The sequence below is a fragment of the Antedon mediterranea genome, chromosome 3 (assembly GCF_964355755.1).
Source record: "Antedon mediterranea chromosome 3, ecAntMedi1.1, whole genome shotgun sequence".
NCBI lineage: Eukaryota > Metazoa > Echinodermata > Crinoidea > Comatulida > Antedonidae > Antedon > Antedon mediterranea.
Window position 1 is genome coordinate 15,034,575 of NC_092672.1, and position 23,755 is coordinate 15,058,329.

Below are 23,755 nucleotides of genomic sequence, written 5' to 3' on the forward strand. Positions count from 1 at the left end.
TATATTTATTTCTTAATTACATTAATAATACCGTAGACTACTTAAAATAACAAATTTGAAAACTTAAATGTAATGATATCTATAATATTTTCAATGAATAGGGTGCTCTGTAATAAATTTGGAAAATTAAATATAATTAAGAATGTTTGAATTTTTAATTTAAAAAAGAGAAGGTTTACTAATTTCAAAGTACATTATGGTAACGATTTATTATAATGTGAGTGTACTACCTTGTCTCTTATTGTTTTGCCTAAAACATGAATACAGGAAATAAAGTGCTTCTTGTCAACTGTACGCTGTCTTTTGTGTTCACTATTGTACAAGAAATCCATCATTTAAAATATGTTATTCTACTTGTGTATACTGTAGTGTTGTACTTTACAGCTCTTGAAATATATTGCTTTGTGTTTCTTTCTGCAAGAACCTTGTAAGAATTTATATTAGTATTCAATATTTGGTTTTACTGTTTTTTTCACTTATTGTTACAAGGTTTTATAACTCTTTGATATTATTGTAATATTGCAGTAATAAGATCATTTCTATTGAAAATTGATTCATTATCATTTTACTATAATATAAAAAACATCTGTTATAGCATAAAAGAAATTTAAGAACACAAGGAGAATATAAGAAAATTACTGTAAAAATGATTATACATTATTATCATCATATAATTAGATTTACTTTAATTAATGATTTCCATGTATTTATAGTAAAATAATGTTATATTCTGTCATATTAACTTATGATCTTTGTGTTCTAGTCAAATACTCATTTTTGCACTAAAATATATATAGAAAATAAAATTCATACAACTCTTGTCATCAATCATCAATTTTATTTGAATAAACATTGAATATACTATATCTTTGTACCATGTTGAATGTTCACAAAATAACAACATAGAATAATACAAAATACAAAAAGTAGCGCTTTAAATTAAAAAAAAAAATGTTACAAAATGAGTGAATTTCATTTAAACATTTGAAATATATTTATATTTGGTAATTACAGATTATAGAAAAAATAATGATGTGGACAATTTTGTTGGATCAAATTAAAGATTTGATATGTGTATGTATCACACAACAATCACAATGTAGTCAATATTCTATTGAATGCATACTTTCCTTCCAAATACGAATCATGGTCTCTCAACAATAATTAGAAAAATGGTCCATTTAATAGTTGTAATTTCATTGCCAAATCCAAAACATACTGGTCGATTTTCAAAAAGATCTTAAATTCTATACTTTATAGTCTATTTAAAAATTGCCATCATACACGATCTCATACAAATACATTACAGTATATACATTTAGGTATAATTTGTACATATATATGTAGTAGTAGTAGTAGTAGTAGTAGTACATTTATACATGTACTAGTACATACTGCCAATCAAAATTGGTGTAGAGATGTGCATTATTATCCAAAAGTAAATGTCAATGTACATTAGACAGTAGTGCTTAATTAACACTGCTGGAATGCATAATCATATAGCTACAGAGTATTAACATACTGGCATACAAACAAAATATGCCAACCCTAGTAGTAAACATTAACAAAATTATGCTCATAGAAAATTGGTTCTCTGGATGTGTGTTATAAACAGCTATACATTATAAAACAAATCCCTTTATTGTAAAGGTTCATGCTGAATGCTACCTAAATTGAACAGTTTGTTTCTGTTAAATGTCAATATTCCTTTACACACATGCTACACACAATGACTTTTAACATATAATTATAATAGGTAAATAGTTTAGGGTCCACATAGATTTATTTCACATGTATTTATTTATATACATAGCTTAAGTAAAGCTTAAGAATTTGTTTGAATAAAATTCAGGTTATTACTTACTATGTTAGAACCGGTTTCTTCTGCATATAGCGCTGAATAAACCTTTTATTTCAAAAATATAATTTTAGACCGACTGCATTTCTTCTCCCAAATAACCGTTTAATTGTTGGTCATTGACAAAAAACGTTAAAAATATTAAAAATACAATCAGATCAGATACTAGTTGTTAAATGGTGTTCTAACCCCTATGTTTTGACTGTTATTTTCACGCTTCTATTTAACAGTTTATTCACACAGATATTAATCAGTTATTTTTCGCAGCTGTGTTGGTATAGATAGGTTTTATTATTATTACAATACTTTAAATTTAAAAAAAAAATATTTAATAAATAGATTGCACATAAAAACATAGAATTAATATAATTATTTATATTTCAATATAATTTATCAGAGACTGAAGTGTTCAATATTCATAAAAGCAGGGAAATTATTAATACTTACAATAAACAATGTTTTCTTTTATTCTTTAAACATAAACAGATTTACTGCGATAAGTAGCAGTCGCTGCATCATTTATACTTCCACCATATATAATATCACTTCCTTTACTACTATTTCCACCAACCTCAGTATAGCTATGTTCATTTGACTCTGGAGATACCTGTATACCAACAGAAATACGCCATTGCTCTACATGGTCCGGTGTAGGTAAAGGCGGACGTATGCTATCTTTTGGCTCAAAATATATATCGGGTTGTGCTATTTGTGTTCCAGTTATATCTATATTTGGTTGAAATAAACAATTTCTTAAGTATCTATAATACATTGGTAGAATAATTATAAGAATGATAAGCACAGAACATCCACCAGCAGCAGCAATAATGATTGCTAGTGTTAGTTCATCTATAGGTGATTTAGGGTGTTCGGTTGCAGGTGGTAGAATGGTTGGTGGTGGTGATTGCTTCAATACTCTTAATACTGCTGTACTGCTTCCACTTCCAACATCATTTGTGACAATACATGTCAAACTTGATCCATTGTTTGCCTTACTCGGTTTCTTGATGCGTAAAATCTGCTCACTATCAGGTTCAACTTTATATTCATCCTTTCTTAGCTTTGGGGAAAATTTCCAAATGTATGTTACTCGATTTGGATTTGATACATGACGACATATAAATATAGCTTCTTTATTTTCATAAACCTCATCAGGCTTAAAAATACTTACATTTGGCTTAAATTGAATGTTTAATAAACCTGTTGTTTTGTTTCGTCCTTCTGATAGTATTGAATTACTTAAATGACAACGAAATGATTTTGAATTGTCCTCCACTTGGGCAATAAATTTGTATTTTATTTTTTGGTAACTGTCATCTGCATCATAAGCATTGAGCTTTTCTCCATCTTGGTATAATGTCAATGTACTTACAGAATTTTCAGTTTTTTCTGTAAAACACGTAATTTCAATTTGACTCCCTGCCTGATATTTTTCTTTCAAAGGTTCAAATGCAGGATATTGCAACCCTGGTAATTGTTTAATTTTCAATGTTGTAGGCAGAGATTCGATAATAATGTTGCCTTCATTATCTAACAAGACGCATGTATATTTGTATTCACCATCTGTACGTTCCACATTTTCTATTATTAAATTATAGGAATCAATGACTCCGTCTTGCAAAACAGTATAAAAACGATCGTTATTATTTTTACCAAGCACAATTGTTTTTCCATCTCTTTGCCAAGCAGGCGTCTGTAACACTTTATCACGGTTCTTAAAGGAACACGTAATATAAGCTCTTCCATTCTCATTTGCATCAACCTCTGGTACGAACCCACCTAAGAAACCAACTTTCATCGATTTTCCTAGATGAATTAAAACTAGAAAATACAGAAAAATTGTTGATGAGCCTTGCACATACATGTTGTTAGAAGTGCACAATTTTGATTTTGAAAAATATCAAACATATTGAGAAGATGTGCAGTAGCAGAAAGCAGTATACCATAGATGTAATTTCAAAAATGTATTCAGTAATCCTTGCCATTTTCCATGTACAGAATACAGTCAATACTAGGTTGTGTACTATGTCAACTAAATCTACTAGCTTTTCACATAATCAGTTGTGAATATTCTGAGTGGACTCTTCCATTAGCTTCTTAGGTATTAACCTAAATTATTAACTCCAATACTGTAATATGCAAATGCATTCAACTGTAAATTCCAAAACAATTGATTGTGTTTCGTTTGATAAATTTGTTTTCTTTCGTTTCATATTGGATCTTACACCTACTGTTCTTCAATTAAAACACAGGCTATTATTATACAGGACCGTTCAAAAATAACTCTGCGCAGCAGGATTAGTCTCTTAAACAGAACATAATTAACATATTATCTGAAATACATGAAGATTTGCGATGGGATTCAAACCAGTACAAAACCTATGGATTAGCTTAAAAAATATGGTGGTAAAAGCTTGATCATAAATAAAAGCTTTTAATTATTAATTTTTGTTTTATACCATGAGTTTAAAGAATTGAACAAATGCTATTTATACTGTTAATATATATAAATATATATAGATAGATGAGGGCATATCAATTGATTTCTGGTGCGTGTGCGTACAATTGAGGGACTAGTGCTGTTCCGCCTTACCTAACTATACCATGAAAGCCCAGTGGTCTAATGGACAACTTCATATCAAGCAGAAGGTCTGGGTTCGAATCTCGGTTGGGCGACTTTTTCTCATTCTCACAGATTTCCTCATCTTATCGTTTCAAATTAATTAATTAAATTTCAGTATATCACCAGGCAGTGGGTTTGAACTATACCATGGAAGCCCCAGTGGTCTAAATGTTAGGACATTGATGAAGCGCGATATCCGAAGAGATAGTGTCATATATAAAAACACATCAGGCAAAGAACAATAATTCTAAACCGCCAGGTGAAATACTGAAATTTTAATTAATTAATTTGAAACGATAAGATGAAGAAATCTGTGAGAATATTTTAATTAATTTGTTATTTCATATGCATCCAACATTGAGTAACTTGCCAATTACAGATAAATAAACTATTTAATAATTTATCGTGCTTATAAACTACGACTCATTTGATGCTTAGGAAGTAGAGTTGGAAGAGTCGTGAGTTACAACCATGGCATTAGGTCAAGATTGAACCCATGACTTTGGGATTGAAAGGTAAGAAATATTAACCACCAAGCTACAGCTCCACTACATATATATTACCTTATACTGTAACCATAGTACAGGGGGCGGATCAAGCATCTTAAAATAGGTGGGGGGAAGGGGGCGTATATCTTTTGCTAGAGAAGCGAGCAAACCTTGGCTGGGGGTCAGGGGCCACCAAGAGCCCTCGGTTTGACATTCCAGAACATTGTAAGTCGATGTACAAAATCTCATATTGTCATTCTCCAAAACACTCTAAAGCCTGTTGTCCAGTTGACATTGAATTGCAGCGATTAGTAGATGGCTGTTACTGTAGTGTACTAGTAGTACTGTAGTAAGTAGTTGCGTTGAATTGCGTTGGTTCTATAAGACTGTACCAGTGGTGGCGCCAGCGGGGAGGGGGGGGGGGGCTACGGGGGCTCCGGGGGCTCTAGCCCCCTCGTCGGGGAGCCTAGCCCCCCCCCGTCGGGGAACACGGGTACTTTTTGTCGGGGAATATAATATACAGTAAAAAGCGTTCGCGTTCACTTCGTAGCTAGCTTCATTCAGCGCCTAGAAAACCAAGACGTTTCATTGACCGTGAGAGTACGTCAGAGTGATATTATGCACTTTATATGCATTCATTATTGCCAGCGATCTAACTTACTACTAAACAATAGTTAGGTTCGCACTTGTCTGGCGGTATCCCTTTGTACGAATCGTTAAACGTTGGGTCGAGACGCGTAATATCAAGTTCCATCCAGGGACCAAAATGTGTAATGTAGTTATTTTCCAGGCGAAGTTTACCGACGGTTACCGAAGGGAACACGGGTACTTTTTGTCGGGGAATATAATATACAGTAAAAAGCGTTCGCGTTCACTTCGTAGCTAGCTTCAGCGCCTAGAAAACCGCGACGTTACATTGACTGTGAGAGTACGTCAGAGTGATATTATGCACTTTATATGCATCCATTATTTGCCAGCGATCTAACTTACTACTAAACAATAGCTAGGTTCGCACTTGTCTGGCGGTATCCCTTTGTACGAATCGTTCAACGTTGGGTCGAGACGCGTGATATCATGTTCCATCCAGGGACCAAAAATGTGTACTGTAGTTATTTTCCAGGCGAAGTTACTGACGGTTACGTCGTGTACTGCGTCGACGTACGCTACACTTACAGCAAAAACGAATTATGTTAATTGTTCGTATGTTCACCAATTTTTTAATTTACAAGTAACCTTCTGTACCGTGGGGAACCTAAAATAAATTTTTCATCCATTACTAAACAAAAAAACATGCCATTTTCGCTTAGCCAACATCTTATTATAGCTAAGTTATTACATCAATGTCCTGTATGTCATGAATTTCTCACCACTCGGAAGTCCAGATGGTACGCACGCATACACTTGGGAGGAATAAACTTATTTCCCCGACTGAAAAAGGTCTACGCTTGCGGTTTTTAAGCCTCTAGGCCTGATGTTTCCAAAGTATAAAATGCAATTTTTTGAAGACCTGCAGCTCTAGTTTTAAACAGTTTCTTAGCTCAGCCCCAACAATAAAGCTGGTCATTTTCGAAGTACGAGAAGTGCATTTTCCGGGACCTAACATCTCTATTTTTAAAACATTTCTTAGCTCAGTCACAATCATGATAGGGACTTATATATTTTGTTTCATGTTTTGAAGTATAATAAGTCCAATTTCCGGGACCTCCAACTCTATTTTTCTAAATTTTCTTTGAACTTTTATTTTTTAAATTGAAAAATATGGATTGAAACAGTCATCGCGCATCGTTTTTTTGCACACAGTATTTTATTTATGCATTATAAAAAATGGAAAAAATGGCTACCCTAAATCTGATTAAAATGACCTCAAATGACGCTAGAACGCGTTGCTTCCGGGGGGCTTCGCCCCCTGGACACCCACCGGGGGCCCTTGGCGGCCCTCTGGCCCCCAGCCTAGTAATGCTAGCTTCGCTCGCATAGCCCCCTCGTCGGGGAATGTAGCCCCCGCGTCGGGAAGATCCTGGCGCCACCCCTGGACTGTACTATGTTGTTCGGTTAAAAAAAGGAAATGCAGCAGATTTGTTGTTACCGCTGTTTACAGCTAGGTCTATAAAACTAGTGAATATTAGGCCTACCATCCACAAGAGGACATTCGACAAGAGCTACTTAGGTAGTGCATTGTTTTTCTTTTTTTATCAACATAAAATGTACGAGGAATGACCTGGTTTAATGCATATAGTCCTGTAAAGATCAGTCAAAAATAGGGTGAACCTGGAAGAATTGAAACAGTTTTTTGTCTGGTAAATATTGTTCAAATGAACATCGTATCCAAAGTTTACCAAATTCCGACATAGGGAAGTGGGTCAATTAGCATAAATTCAAAATGGCAGCCATTTGCTATTTGAAGCCCCATATCTCCGCTGCCAGAGGTTTTTCTAGTTAGAAACTGCCACCGCCAGCATTTTTAGCCAATTTCGACGTTTTTATTAAAGCTGATTGAAACTATGTATGTGATCTGATTGCTATTTAATTTAGACTAAAATAATCCTAAGATATTTTAGCTTTACAATGGTACCAAGAACGATTTTCAAATAAAATGTAAATATGTAAATTGTAATAGTAAAATAAAAGTAACCCACTTTTTTAGTGTTTCGTAGTTTCGCGCAAAAAAGTTGAGATATTTGCGTTTTGTGCAAGACATACAATATGAAAATATCGCCCGGTGAGATCAACAAACAAAGTAAATGTTACTTACACGGCATTGATAAACAAGTTGTTACTATCTAAAAATGTATTAAATTTTATAAATCATAAATTTTACGTCAAAATTTCGCCAAAATCCACATAGTAAAGACACCAGGCCTTGTCAACCCGGCCTGAAGTTGGTCCAGAATCGTTTTGCACCTAGGCCTAGCCTAGTACACTAGACTAGTAAACTGATGATAATATCCATACCATTTCCAAACAGGTCTGTTGTGTGAAAATCGGTCACTTAGTGTAATGTAATGATATAGATTTGTTAAGGTTGTAGGATTGTGAGCCATATCGATAACAGTATTTGACGCAGATACAAAATGTTCTATCTAGAACTATAATAACTTTATTGTAATAAACTATACAAAGTACACATCTACACAGTAGGAATAAATATGGAAGAGTGATTCACATAGAAGAATGTTATCTATCTTAAGGAGTGAGCAAAGCAATGATGGATTGCTTTGTGGTCTGGGGACAGTTCTGGTATATCATCTATTTCTTAGAACAGGAACTTTAACTTATCATCTATAGGTGAATGACCAGCAGGCTATTGGAAACATCTATTGTACAATGAGAGCACATTTTAGATATTGACAGTTTTAAGCAGAGATTCGACAGGGCCAATCCATCATTGTAACCCCCAGATAAAATCAATCACTCCCACCCAAACATGCCTGGACAGACTTAGGACCAATCATTAAACTCACAGAAGATGTAATAAAATATGCTAATCAACAGAGGCCAAGTTTGAGAATAGCCCGAACACACCTCACAGACACTTCTTAGAGCACACACACCTTAACAGACACTTTTTTGAAGACACATCTTACCGACACTTCCTCAGAAGCACATCTACAGCCACACCTCACTTGCAGCATCACTTATACTTTGTTCCTGTTTCGAATGTAACAATTGCTTTTTTCATTCAAGTAGACATATCGTGTCAAATTTTTACTTTTACAAAAGAAAAACTGTTTACAAGTTGTCTGTGGTTATAGTTTTCATCCATATGCGCCATATTTTAAAATCTGAATGAATCGATAGTTGACAACTTTCGATAAACAATAATTGATATAGCGACACACATCAAATGACAGCATGCTTGATTGGCATTTCGAGCGTGTTCACTTTCCAATTAATTTAACATGTCTCTCAAACATAGCAGAGGGAAAATAATATTTTATCACAACCCCGCGCCTCGATCCGGTAGACCTGAGAGATGGAAACTCCCTCTTTACTGTTAGCAAGTAGGGGGACGATTCTGCCCTGAGAGGATTCGGCCTTGTGGTGATTCGGTCTCAATAACACATGGTTTCATCAGCAATGGACAGACTTCTCTCAGAAGTTCGATCTGGCGGTGAATAAAAGGTTACTGATATGCCGATCAAATAACATGCCGCAAAGAAAAAAATTTCAAGAGAATTCTAGAGTTTTTGTAAAAAAGACTAACGTCCGACAAATAGTTAATATGCTTAGCCCTAACCTAGAGGCCTAACCTAGAGGCCTAACCTAGAGGCCTAACCTAGAGGCCTAACCTAGAGGCCTAACCTAGAGCCCTAACCTAGAGCCCTAACCTAGAGCCCTAACCTAGAGCCCTAACCTAGAGGCATAATTTAATCAATTTTGATATAATAATAATTAGTGTAATATTTATAATGATACACTATTCCTGTTTTAGTAGGTTAGGTATATACAAACGATTTTTGTTGTTTATTGTTGTCCATGTACGTACTAATAAACCTCTAGAACTATAACTGCTGCTTGATTAGCTTCTGAATGAGTAGACCTCTTGGGACATAGCTGGCTGAAGCAGCAATGTGAAAAAGGGTTAGAAGCATGCAATTTTGTATAGCAACTCCTATCGGAAATTTGCAACTTAAAAAAAAATGAAATTTGACGTTTGACCTAGTAGTAAACATTATTTAGTTGCGTTAATAGAGAGAGCCCTCTGTTGTTAAATAAAGGTGTGTTGGCCATTGTGTCTCCATGTGTTTATTAACCCACTGGAGATAGGCAAAATCAGTGAGTACAGAAAAGAAGATGAACAATTTTAATATTACAGTACCTGGAAAGGTTATAACAATTTTTCATGGCAACACTATCACAGCTGAACGAGCAGTGATATTTTCATAATGGTCATAGGACTGAAGCCATATGTTCTGCTGAAAAATATCACCGGAAACGCCAAGTAACAAGACATGTATTTGATGATTTAAAAAAGTCAAAAGTGAAACTTGCAAATCAGGCCTATTTTCTACCAAACATAGGCTGATGTTTTCAATGTTGGCCATATAAGACCAATTTCTAAGCATCTTAGTATGCGCTCTATTTTTCAAAATGTTCTTTTGGGGGTTGGGGGATGCGAAAAACAGTGGTGTTTGTCTAATTCTTGATTAATATTAATATTTGCTAAAAAGGCAATCACGAAGTGCCCCTTTTAAGAAGAAAAGAACCCCCCTGTTAAAATCTTGTCTACGGGCCTGTAAAACAGACTACTGTAGGATGAAAAGTTATATATAAATTATTTTTCATTATGTAGATGAGTTTCCAATAACAGCATGACATTCGTAAAGCAACCCTTTAAGGATCCATTGTTAGCCAAGGTGTATTATATTGTAAATGGTTGGTATGGTATACAACCCTATTTTTACGTAGAAATAAATCTGTATATAAAGGATGCATACTTGTGGGGTTTTCAGGTTATAATTCTTGAAACACACAAGGTTGTTGAAAGAACTTCACGATCAATATCTGGGTATCTGCTGAGTCAAGAGTCTGGCTAGAAGCTACCATGGTGGCCATGGTTAAGATAACAATATTCAAAGTGGAATCTTTCTATAAATGACATGTGAAAGATGTTATAGTGAAATTGAAAATGAAAAACATTTGTTATTTTCATGTAATAAGATTAAACCCATATGGATTGTATTTAAGTTTTTGATCTTGAACTGTTTTGTAGAAAAGATTGATATAACATGGCGTAAAATGTTAAAGGATCGGAAACAAAAACAGTAAATGAACTTACTTCAATATTTACTTTTTGCATTTATAAATCGTGAAAAGAAAAGAAACAAAATCAGGAATCAAAAATAATTTGGAGATTATTTTGTTATGAATTAAAGCATTTATTAACAAATGAATTTATGCATAATTTACATAAGACCATGGATGGAGTAATGATAAGACTCAGAAGAAATGAACGAATAATTTAAAAGATAAACTATTAAAACTATCAAAAGACTTGATGGTAATAATGTAATTATTTTATTGATTCCTTTTTTTTCTTACCTTATCATAATGGATTTATTTTAACGTAAACTCTGTTTTTAGGCATCAGTTATACTTTTTAAGATGACAATTATTCAAATACCGTATATTTCGGTGTATAAGACGCACTTTTGACACGCAAATTTGACCTATAAATTTTGGGTGCGTCTTATACACAGGTAACTTCCTCACGCACCCTTAAAAAGCTAGTTAACCGGTTGTACAGTAGCCTCAATAACTAGCTAGTAGGAGGCCTAGCCTACCTAGCCTATTAAGAATAGTGTACTACTCTGCAATGTAGGCCTAGTAGTTACTCCTGTATAATCAAAGTTGATCACCACATTGTGGTAAAAAGTTTATTGAATTTTTAATTAAGGTAAATTGTCTTCCTTGACTGTATTAATTAATATTTACAGTAATTGCATGAGATATTCTAACCAGGCATATAGTACTCTTAACTCGCGGATTCTAGCATGCAGCATCACAGCACAACACATTTATGGAAGAGTCCATTAATTACGGTGGTGTGTAATAAATTACCATTCCCTAACATATAGAGTAACATAGTATTTACATGAACATTCTAGAATTAGATGTTTTGATTTAAGAAACCATGTATAATTAATAAGAACAATCAAGAACATTCCAGAAGTGCTATTAATAGAAACTGTAATCATGTAATAATGAGAAGTATAAGGAATGATCTAGAAGGTTATGAACATATTGTATATAAGGGGAAGTATGACAATTGTAAGTGGGAGAAGGATTTTGATTGAAGCATTTATTTTGAAGAAGGTTGTTGGATTAGAGGTTGGATTAGAGGTTGGATGTTATATTGTAAAGTCATTGTGAAGCTGTTGTTTAAAGTGCTTACTGGATTGTTAAAAGTTGAAGTTGATTGAAATTAAAGCTTTGTTTTTGAGTTATTTTACAACTTTGTGGATTTTGTGTGTATACTTTTTATGTCACAAGGGAGTTCCTAAAGTATTTTCAACCGCTCGGAAACATACGTGAGAGGAGTTCGTGACAGGTGTCACATTTTAATTACACAATAACTATTTCCCTTGATCACGGTGGTTTATTTTATTACATCTCTATGTCAACAATAACATAATTTTATAATCATGTAGGCAATAGTTTGTATGTCAAGTGCGATATCTAAAAGAGTGTGTTTTTATTGTGTTAAGTAGCTTCCCCTAATCTCATAATGTATATGGCCAACAGTGCTGGCCAGGCAGCGATTTCTTTTTTCGTACATAAGTTGGGGACCCCCTCATGAAACGTCACAAAATAAACATGAATAATTCATCAGTTAAATTTTCTTGTTCCGTGTGCACCCAAGCGTATAGCAACAAGAAGTGATTACAGTTTACACAGTGCGGTACGATTTTAGGCCTATCTCCGCTGTGGTTGCCGCGTGCGATTTCATAATAGAATAGCGGCGTTTTTTGTGGATTGTCGAAATAATCAGCCTTTAGTTTATGGTGTTTTTAATATAATTTATTACTAAAGAATTACGTTTCTATTGATACTATTAGGCCTAATTATTAGTCTCTAAACCATGGAGTAATTCTTTACTCCATGCTCTAAACCCATATGTCTATTCTAGTAGTAGCTGTGTTGGTGTGTGTGACGTGTGTGTTAGTTAGGTATGACACAGTCCAAGTAAAATAAGTCAGCAAAATTAAACAATAAACATTACACAAAAATACATTTTTTATTCTCGTGGGTCTAATCTTCCCATCTCATGTGTTCATATACGCGCATTTTTAAAGTTCCTTTGAGTACATGCATATTGTTTGATAATAAAATAGCAGAATTAAAAAATTACAGTACACAAATTATACACATTCTTTATTCTTGACGTGGGTCTAAGCTTTCTTTGGGCTATGTCCAATTACTACTTAGTTTAATGTCTTGCCTAGCTGTCGATTAGCCTCGACACATTTTGCATAGTGGACGTGTGTGTGAAGACGAGTGCGCGAAGGCAATCACGTGAATTGACCTAGAATCCTAGGCCTACTGAAAGAATCGTATCGCAGTTACGGTGTAATCACTTCTTGTTGCTATACGCTTGGGTGCACACGGAACAACAAATTTAACTGATGAATTATTCATGTTTATTTTGTGAGGTTTCATGAGGGGTCCCCAACTTATGTACGAAAAAAAAAATCGCGGCCAGGCAAGGAGCACATGGATAGTGTTCTCCTCTCCAATCTTCCGATGTGTAAAGCATGCAAGATCATTTTCATATACCGTATGTGATATTCCTGGTTCATTATCAGCCCAAAAAACTGAACATCATTTGGATTGATTTTATATAATGATCATACACACAATAAGAAGGTATATATTTAAATAATATGGAATTAAAGTTACTTTAAAATAGACATAGGCTAGCCCTACCACACAGTGCATCGTAACTGAAAAAATATGGGGATTTCCCTTTTCATTGAACTTTCAGTTGAAGTAGAGACGGATTAGGATGTAATAATAATATAAAGGCAATCAAACAAAATTATATCATTTGATTCAATAAATATTTCTCAAATTTCATTGTTTTATTATTAAAATACAGGCCCGTATGCAGCATTTGTAATGGTGGGGTGCGAGCGAAGCGAGCAACAATGGCTGGGGGCCAGGGGGCCGCCAAGGGCCCCCGGTGAGGGTCCAGAGGCCGAAGGCCCTGGCAAAATTTGCGTTATTTGACGTTCTAAAGACTGATTTAAGACTCTTTGTTGTGGCTTGAGCTTTGAACGATGGACACCAGAACTTAACGCTTTCTTGATGTTTAAAGGCCAACTCAGACAGCGTCGTACGACGCTGTCTGAGTTGATCTTCCTTCCCATGTTTAGGCGCCGTATTCGATAGTGTCTGTATTTCCAGCGAACACTTTACCGCGTACCGCGTACATGAAGCGCTAAGCTATTGCTTGTCGTCGCATGATCGACTGCGCATGTTTTACATCGAGTTTGTAGTCAGTTCAGATTCCGTAATTTAATTACCGGTATTTTTTCATTTTATATTAATATATTTTTGTTTGTATACCATTGATGATGTAAATTTTGTATATATATATAAAGATATTGTCTTTAGTTAAACAAGACAAGAAAAAATACCAACCGAGGAAATAGGGGACCTTTTGGGACTTGGGGGAGGGGGGTGCGTCTGCACCCAACGCACCCCCCCCCCTGGATACGGGCCTGAAATGCCATTGTTTTGATGGTAAAATGTTTAAATTTCTGCCTAGATATAAGTGCGTACGTCTTATACATCGATTACATAAAAAATACTAATATTTCAGTCTCCGTTATGTCTTATACACAGGTGCGACTTGTACACTGAAATATATGATATCCTGTCACGATAAATATGGTCCGGGGCCAAAATTGGTCCGGCCGGACCAGTTTTGGCTCTAAAATTGTGGCCAAAAGCAGTCCGCCACTGCCAAAATCGATCCGGGCTTTTCTTCTGTCGATTTTAATTGAATTACTTAATACTAGGCCTATGATGCTGTTTTAAATTGTTTATGGCTAGAAAAATATCCCATGATATATATTAGTATGTTATCTTGTCGGATAAATACTATAAATAAATGTAATTTATCTAAAAACATGACTTAGCTGTTCACTCATATTTCGGCCTGCCACACACTCACATGAACGGGTATGAGACGCTGATATTGCCAGCTAGATTTTATTTATGATTGAGGCCTTTTTCATTCCTCAGCCTAATCAATATTGGATATTGTTTTATAATAATTGTATTGAATTGATATATTGATTGATTAACCATAAATAATTAATAAATTAAATTGTTTTTAACATCATGGGGAAACGAAGATGTTAAAAAAGAACAAAATGGATTAAAAACAGGCAGAGATACATATTGTATACAAAAAGCCTAACAATTAGTACTAATTATTGATGAGTTACTACTAATAATGATAATAAAAAAACAGGCTTAATTTATAATATTAAAATAACAAATAAAACCCCGTAGTTTTCAATATAATGACTAATCATGGCCTTTTTTTAATGATATATACATTATGACTCATTTTGCGCACCAAATATTTGTAAGACCGGACCATATTTGGCGGCCAAAAACAGTCCTACTGCCCGGACCGATTTTATCCAGGCCGGACCAGTTTTGGTGGCCAAAATTGGTCCGGCCGGACAGGTTTTGGCAGCCATAAATGGTCCCCCGGACTGATTTTGGCAGCCAAAACTGGTCCGCCGGACCGATTTTGGCCCGGACTGATTTTGGTGTGACAATCCCACTTCGTGAATCAAATGGATCGTTCCATTATTATCAGAGGGTAGCTTGTTTGAAATACTACAGTATTATACGTTTTCTTACTAATAATAATAATTATTGTAACTTGTAGTAGCGGCCTATGTTAAATTCATAAAGAAATACAGTATACACCGTTTAAAATGTAGGCTTAGCATTTAGGCCTAGCCTAGCAAACTCAATTCAAGGCTCTATGTGTGGGCGCTATCCCGATGTATCGCGAATAGTAGCTCTGGTCCGGGTACTAGTCTAAAAGTGGTCAACTCGTACCTAAAATAACTTGTACCTATTCCCAACTTGGCTAACTCGTACCTCAACCAACTCGTACCCACACCAACTCGTACATACCCAATTTTTAAGCCTACATTTTAATGGTAACATGCACTGTATTTTTGTTATGATTTAAGCCGCTTCTACATCAGCACATGTTACAATATTAGTAAGAAAACGTACACAGTAGGCCTAATCAGTTTTAATAATACTCTAGTATTTCAAATGACCTACCTTCTGATTAATAATGGAATGATCCAATTGAACTACCAACCAATCATATGATGATCTGAGTTTTCTAGATCTAGAAAACTCAGATATTTGAGTTTTCTAGATCTGAGTTTTCTAGACACCGTACACAACTTATTCTTATACAAATGTTATGCAATAACTGATGCTTTAAATGGTTTCATTATATATAGGAATTACTACAAATCCTTTACTGTTTGTAATTATACTTTTGCTTATAATAAATGCTAGAAAATATTGTTGAGGATGATCAAACATTGATAGAAATGTCAAACTCAACTGTTATTTTCAGAATGCTAGAAGTAACTTACTATATTTATCTGAATAAATGCCCGAATAAACGCCCCGGGCATTTATTGTTCAGAAGGGTGTTTAGGGGGAGGAGTGTTTATTTGGTGGAGGCATTTATTATTTATTTGGTGTAATATGGTAACATGCATAATCAAATAAATACACCCTAGAGCCTAGATATAAAAAATTACAACACAATTAATATCGTAATATAACTGGATTAAACCTCCTTCATTCGGGTTGATTGAATGTCACAGACAAATTATACATACTAGATGGTACGCGAGAGAAATAGATGGTTCTTGAATACACAGTAATTTCAGCGTAAAAAAACATGCCAATTTCAAATGACTACCGTATACTAATACATTGTTGTTTACAGAAACGAATAGGCCTAGACACAATGATTTATGTAGTCAACCAAAATTAGCACCCTGGAAATTACTTCCGAAAGAGAAACTTGTCACAAAATGTGTCAACATTTTGGATTTGGACTCATTTTAACAAACCCAATTTGTGTTTTGTATGTAACATTAGGGTGGGGGGATGGGAAAGAGGATAGGTACAAAGAGGAACAATTTTTAATATATTCCTTATCCAATCAGTAACAAAATATTGTTTCCATGTTTTATAGGCCTATAAATAATATACCACTAAATACAGTAATACATTTGCGATTTAATACTTTGTTAAAACTGTCACTGTCATAGTCGATTCAAATAGTACATGTAACGATACACCACTAAGACGTTTATATTTGTTGTAATTATTAATTAATACAAAGTTACAAACGTTGAGAAGCAACTGTCAGTAATAAAGTTTATTTGTATATTATGTGTTTATAATCTAACAGTAGCGGCTACCAACACTCACAATAAGGAATATTTACATATTTACATTATTGTACTGTATAGCATTGCAATACTATTTATGTTTATTCTCTAAGGGCCCATAAATTTACCTCCATGGTTAAGCTAAATAATTTGGAATGTTCCATTCATCGAAAATAAATACACTTGTGTAAACGTATATTAAATCTATCAAAATAGTATTTTTTAAAGAAAATTGGCCTGTCTTCAACATGATGATGCTGTACTCGAGCTGTTCAACCGGTTTTCAGCCATTAAAAACAATTATCGTAGGAAATAGGAAAATGCGAAGCATCCTCGCATTATTGTGTGTGGGTATTTTTTAAGATCGACATCCATTAGACAGTGTATACCACGATCGAAAAACACCCCTATTTGGGGCAAATTGTTGAACCTAAATTCGTTTTAATTGTCAATAACTAATTATCTATCTCAATTTAATTGAACAGGGTTATATCAGGTGGTTAAAATCCGTACCGAAAGTAAGAACCAACTTTATATACCATCGAGTAAACATTCCAGAAGTAACGCGCGATTTACCGAATTTTGCCCTTCCGTAAATTTATATATAGATACATGTCTGTTCCCAGTGTACTATTATACAGATATTGCCTGCTTGAGGTTAAATATAAGATTTGACATCCTCGAGGGAATGATATTATGTTCGAGGAAATATATAATTCCCCTCGAACATCATATCATTCCCGATGGATGTCAAATCTTATATTTTACCGATATAAAAGGCAATATCTGTTATATTACATAGCCAACATCTGCTGGGTCGGGTAGCTAGGCTAGGCCTCCTTTTTGTATTGTTTGTAAACAAGCCTGCCTAGACATCTTACCTTGCGAAGAATAATATACAGATAATTACTAATTAATGATTCCTTGGCAATAAAATATTCATTATAGCCTAGGTCATGTAAACAATAACAGAAGAGTTTCCACCAATAAGCCTACATTAATAATAATAATAATATTATCATCATCAGTTCGTCTTCTTCTTTCGAGCCGAATCACCGGATGTTCAGTGCGTCGCGCGCGTACCGGTTACTACTGTGAGTATTAACCAATCACAAACGGTCTTTCATCACATCTAGGGAGGACTAATAACAAATGAAGGCGCTATGTATGCATAGCTTAAATAGTTTAGTTGATTAATTTCTTCAAGCAAGTTCCGTGGCGCAGCGCATGAAGCGTTGTCTTGTGATGGAGTGACAATTTCATCGCGAGTTCAAGACCCACAGATGACTTTTGTTTATTTATTGCCACACGAAAATTACACAGTCAATATCATCGTACTCGAGAATTTATATGATTAATGACAGGGACACGATAATTACGTTGTTTTATATCATTATACTGGCACCTGGAGAGGATTCGTTAAATGGAGCCTGTGACAGTGTCACTTTTATTCTAAAAGACAAAAACAAAAAAATTTTGTTACAAAAGCATAAAGAGGAAAATGCATCATTTATCAGTGAGAAACAAATTATATATCATTATTAAAATTAGAGTATTTATTCAAATAACCCGCTTTGAATATAGGCCTTCCTCTAATAAACGCTCGGCCCTCCCTTCGGTTTAAACACCCGCCACATGCATATACACAACAACGCCAATATGACTGCAGTCGCGTTCTCAAATTTGAGTTAGTGTTTACGACCAACCGACCGACATATTGAGCTGTAGAGTTGCGTTGCACGTGACTATTAATAGTATCACAACACATTTCAATGACTACCATAATCTACAATTTACCAAGCATTTTTTATCACTTTTTGATATAAATTGTGCTGTATTTTTTTTATATCTGCTGTAGGTAGTATTTATTTGATTATACATGTTACCATATTGCACAAAAAAAAAAAAAAATAAATGCTCCCCTAAATAACCTTTTAGCATTTTGAAAAGAATTCTGTTGGGCTTGATCGTCCTCGGGGGTTAATAACAATACTTTCTAGCATTATTATAAGCAAAAATACAATTACAAACAGTAAAGGATTTGTTTTAAATCCTATAATGAAACAATTTAAAGCATCAGTTATTGCATAACATTACTGTGTCCAAGGATAAGTTGTGTAGAGAAACAATAAAATTAGTAACTAATAGTATTTCTGGTCATCTTTTAACCAAATTTTCTATTAGAATAAATGTAAATATGTATATTTTGTACAATTTGATACCAAATTTAATTTTCTACGACCAGAGATATAAAGATGCCCTGGTATGTGGGTAAAAGGTCAGAAAGGGCATTTCTGATCATTTTTGACTAAAATGCCCCAATAGACTGAATATGAATGCATGCCTTCTGAACATTTTGAGACCAACATTGACTTGCTGCGACCAGTGGTTGCCGAGATACAAGTAGCTATTTATATTTGTTTATATAACCCTTGACCCTGACTCTATATATATTGCGTTTCGCTCGCAATCGTTATTGGTACTGTCTGTTTAATCTTGTGTTCCAACTCGCTATGTGAAGCAGGGGTTTTACTCGCGTAAGCGTCCGCGTCTGTCGCTTTCAACTGGTCAATGTGTATTTTCCACACTCGGCCATCCTCAACACTAATTACGTATGATTTTGGAGCGGTACGTTCTATCACGGTACCTGGCCACCACTTTCCCTCTTGTCGGAAATCTTTCACTAATACCATTTCACCTGGGTAAAATTCTCGTAGATCTTTCGTTTTGTCGTGATGAAGCTTCTGATCACTCTGCTTGTAGTACCTTGTTTTCTGTACTGGGATGTAAAAGTGATACTCACGTTCTCAACTCACGGCCCATGAATAACTTCGCTGTCCCGTAGTTGCGTGTTTTGTTGTGCGATACGATAAAAGAAATCTGCCCAAACATTGTTGGAAATCCTTCCCATTCGCTCGGCTTGCCGCTAACGATCTTTTGACAGATTGAACCATTCGTTCTGCTGCTTCGTTGCTTGCGGCGTGATAAGTACCTGTGTATGCGTGAAGTGTACGTTTTACTGACTTTAATGGTAGATGGCTTGCTTTCGTAATTGTCAAAGCTAATTATCGATACTGCTGCGCCCGTATCTACTTCAAAATCAATATCTATATCATCAACTCGCATCTGTACCATTATTGGTGGTACCGAAATGTCCTGCTTAATGCCTACGCAAAACATTGTATCTACAAAATCGTCATTACCTTCGTCGTAATCCGGTGCTTCTACTTGCTTGATGGATTTAGGTTTATGTTGTTTTGTTGATTTACTCGACTGCCTGCATTCTGATTTTAGGTGTCCCTGCTTATTGCATTTAAAGCACGTAGCGTTTTTGTATTTACACGTATCTCTTGTATGATTGTTCATACCACAGCGGTCACATTTCTGCGTTCGTGTTAGTTTTGACGCTTGATAAGTTTTTGTAGACTTCCTGCTGTTAGACGTAACGTGGTTGATTGGCTTGTCAACATCGTGCGACATACTTTTCATATTCGCTGTTGCTGCCTCCGAGGCTATGACTATGTCTGTTGCTTACTTGAACGTATGGTTCTTTGTCAATAATTTCTTTTGGATGCTCTGACTTATTAGTCCACATACGAACTGATCACGCGGTGTGTTTTCCAATGCCTCTCCTTCAAAACCACAATGCCTCGCCTTTTTCTTTAGATGTGATACAAATTGAGAAATAGTCTGTCACGGTGTCTGTTTTACATTTCTGAATATAAATCGTTCAGAGATCGTTATTCGAGTAGGTTTGTAATGCTCTTTGAGCTTGGTTGTGACCATATCGTACAATTTTGTACTTGGTTTATCAGGAAAACACAAATCTCGTATCGTTGTGTATCCAGCCTCTCCTAAACTACTCAATAATATCTCTCTTTTCTTACCTCCGTCATTGATATCTAATGCCACAAAATATTGTTCCAGCCTGTCCACATACGTATCTATGTCTCCATCCCGGATGTTAAATTCCTCGAATAGAATTCTGGTATTAGCCGCTGCCATTACCGCGCTTCGCTCTGTACGTTCAGGGCGCTCGGAATCGTTATTAGCCTGTGCGGTTCCTTGGTTACGGTTGCCGTTGCTGTAAAATCAAAAACTGCTAGCCTAGGCCTAGTTCTATAATATTATTATACTTCCGTTTCTCTATGTAAATGTGTCCTGTATCCTCGTCGCCAGTGTCGTGTATCGTCGTACCGTAGGTTCGTGACATAACACCCGTAGAGAAGAGTATAATATAACAATAGGTTTAATGAAAAAATTAGTATTAGTAATAAACAACAAGTATGGATCGTTCGTAGGATAACCTAAAGCAAGAGCATATGCGCAGTACGCGCATCAAGCGGGGTACACAATGTGCGCGTGCATATACTACACATACAAAAGTTGATCTAGCTACTAGAGTATGAGTGTTATAAAGCATGTCTTGCGGTGCAAACAGACCTCTGTTAGCACATTGACAAACATGGAATTGGCCAAGTTGAGTGTGGCAAAGAATACACATTGACTATGCTGAATTAGAGGGTTAGCATTTACTGTAAATCTTCATATTGTAACCCTGGGTTATTATTCTTTGATTTAATTGTTTTTTAGGATGGGTTACTATTAGAAGGGTGGTTACTATTAGAGTAGTGGGCTACTATTACTTATCTTAAATTAGGCACCTGAAAATAGTAACCCACCCCCAACTTTTAAGATGAAGAATAGGGAGGTTTCGCAACGCTACGAATATGATAACGAAAACGTATACGTCACACATTTGTGAAACTTTTGAGCTGATCCCCATTTCATATTCGTAAAGCGTTTTCGTGTTGACGAATATCATCAGTCATATTTTTAACTACAAAACGAGTATAGTTTTTGATCTATTTTGCACATTTTGCACATTTTGCATTTGAATCAGTAATGATTCATGATTATAATATAATTATACTTTTATTGAAAGTAATTTACTAAAGTAATTTACTAAAATGCCAGGACAATTTTGATAAATAGCAGTTTTTAAAGTCCTCACTCGCTTTTATGTTACGCTAGGCCTAGGCAGCCAAGCACCAAGCAACACGTATCTGCGCTTCGCTCAAATTTACGGCAGTCATATTTTTTACGGCACCCTCAATATTTCGTTGCCATGCGAAACAGATTTTTACTGGCTTACGAAAACGAATACGTGTGCGTGACGTGTCCGTTTTCGTTATCGTATTCGTAGCGTTGTGAAACCTCCCTAATGACCTGGTTTAATGTTTTAAAAATAGTATATAGGTATGCATTATTTGTATAAAACGTCAACGATTGCAGGTCTAATGTCTTTAAGTTTTAGAAAACAAGAGATATACCAGATGTAAATATACAAATAGTAATACTGTATTTCTATTGATGTACCATCTACAGATGTAAGAAATGTCACTCAGAGAGCAGATATTTAGTTGAAAAGAATCCGGTATGTGAGAATATTGTAGTGTAAGCTATCTTCAGAGAGTGCATAAAGTGCCAGATAGGTTAGAAATCTAGAAAATGGAACTCTTGAGGGCTCACTTCATGTTTTTCAATATGTGAAGGGTTGTTAAATAACTACTGTGTTCAGGTGTCGATTTAGACCTTCACACAGTCTGAAGTCAGGAGGAAAGGATGAAATAACAGCGGAATTGTTGAAGACAGACATAGACACAACAACAGACTGGCTTGCTGATATTTTCACTACAATATGGGATCAAGAGGAAGTGCCAAAAACATAGAAACAGGGGCTTATTGTAAAGTTAGCAAAGAAAGGTGATCTAACAGAATGTGGAAATTGGATAGAAATTACGCTGACATCAGTCCTAAGCAAGGTATTTGGAAGGGTGCTTATTGACAGGATAAGGAAAGGAGTTGATATCAAGTTGAGGGATGAGCAGGCTGGATTTAGAAAAGGAAGGAGTATGGTAGACCAGATTTTTGTATTGAGAAATATTATTGAGCAAGTGGTAGTGTGGCAGTCAACCTTATACATCACGTTTGTGGACTTTGAAAAAGCGTTTGATTCCGTGCACAGAGACAGCCTTTGGAAAATCATTTTTCTAATTATGGCATACTGCAAAAATTAATCAGAATGATAAAGATCTTGTATGAAGATAGCGAGTGTGAAGTGTTGGATGATGGGGAGGAGTTGGGATGGTTTAAAGTCAAAACTGAAGTTAAGCAAGGAGATGTAATGTCAGGTTTATTTTTCTAATGGTTGTGGATTGGATCATGAAGCACGTAACAGAAGGAAACAACACGGGAATAAGATGGAAACTTACCAGCAAGTTTTTTAGAGGATCTAGACTTTTCCAATGACATAGCTTGTTTGTCATCAACTGTACATCAAATGCAAACCAAAATGACCAAATTACATAAATATGCAGCAATGTCTGGTTTAAGGATAAACACAAAGAAAACAGTGTTGAGGATAAACAGTCGATCGAACACCATGATAACAATAGATGGGAAACAACTCAATGAGGTGAACAAATATACTTACTTAGGTGCTACTGTCAAGGAGGAAGGGGAGAAGATATGAATAACAGGCTTCACAAACCAATGGGGGCATTTATGAAACTGAAAAAGATATGGAGCTCCAACATCTATTCCTTGACATCCGAACTAAGACTTTTTAGTTCACTTGTTATATCAGTGTTACTTTATGGCTGTGAGACACGGAAAATAACAAAAGAGGACAACAAGAAACTTTTCATTCAAATGTTTGCGAAGAATATTGGAGATAAGATACTTTGTAAATAAATCATCAAAAATATAAATGTTCAATTTTGTTCTCATTTCTTTTGCCTATCTGGATATTGAAGTGTTTCTT

At 35.1% G+C, this 23,755-nt stretch overlaps 1 protein-coding gene and 1 long non-coding RNA gene across 4 annotated transcripts in view; one reads left to right on the forward strand and one right to left on the reverse strand.

The window, feature by feature from the left end:
• Positions 1-23,755, forward strand: part of LOC140043656 (uncharacterized) — a 245,969-nt gene that overhangs the window by 50,305 nt on the left and 171,909 nt on the right. The window lies entirely within an intron of this gene.
• On the reverse strand, positions 883-3,878 carry LOC140043649 (uncharacterized). The gene is made up of 2 exons (XM_072088165.1): positions 3,030-3,878; positions 883-2,918 (listed from the first exon to the last, which is right to left on the reverse strand). The coding sequence occupies exons 1-2, from the start codon at positions 3,720-3,722 to the stop codon at positions 2,331-2,333; spliced, it is 1,281 nt and encodes a 426-aa protein (XP_071944266.1). The 5' UTR covers positions 3,723-3,878; the 3' UTR covers positions 883-2,330.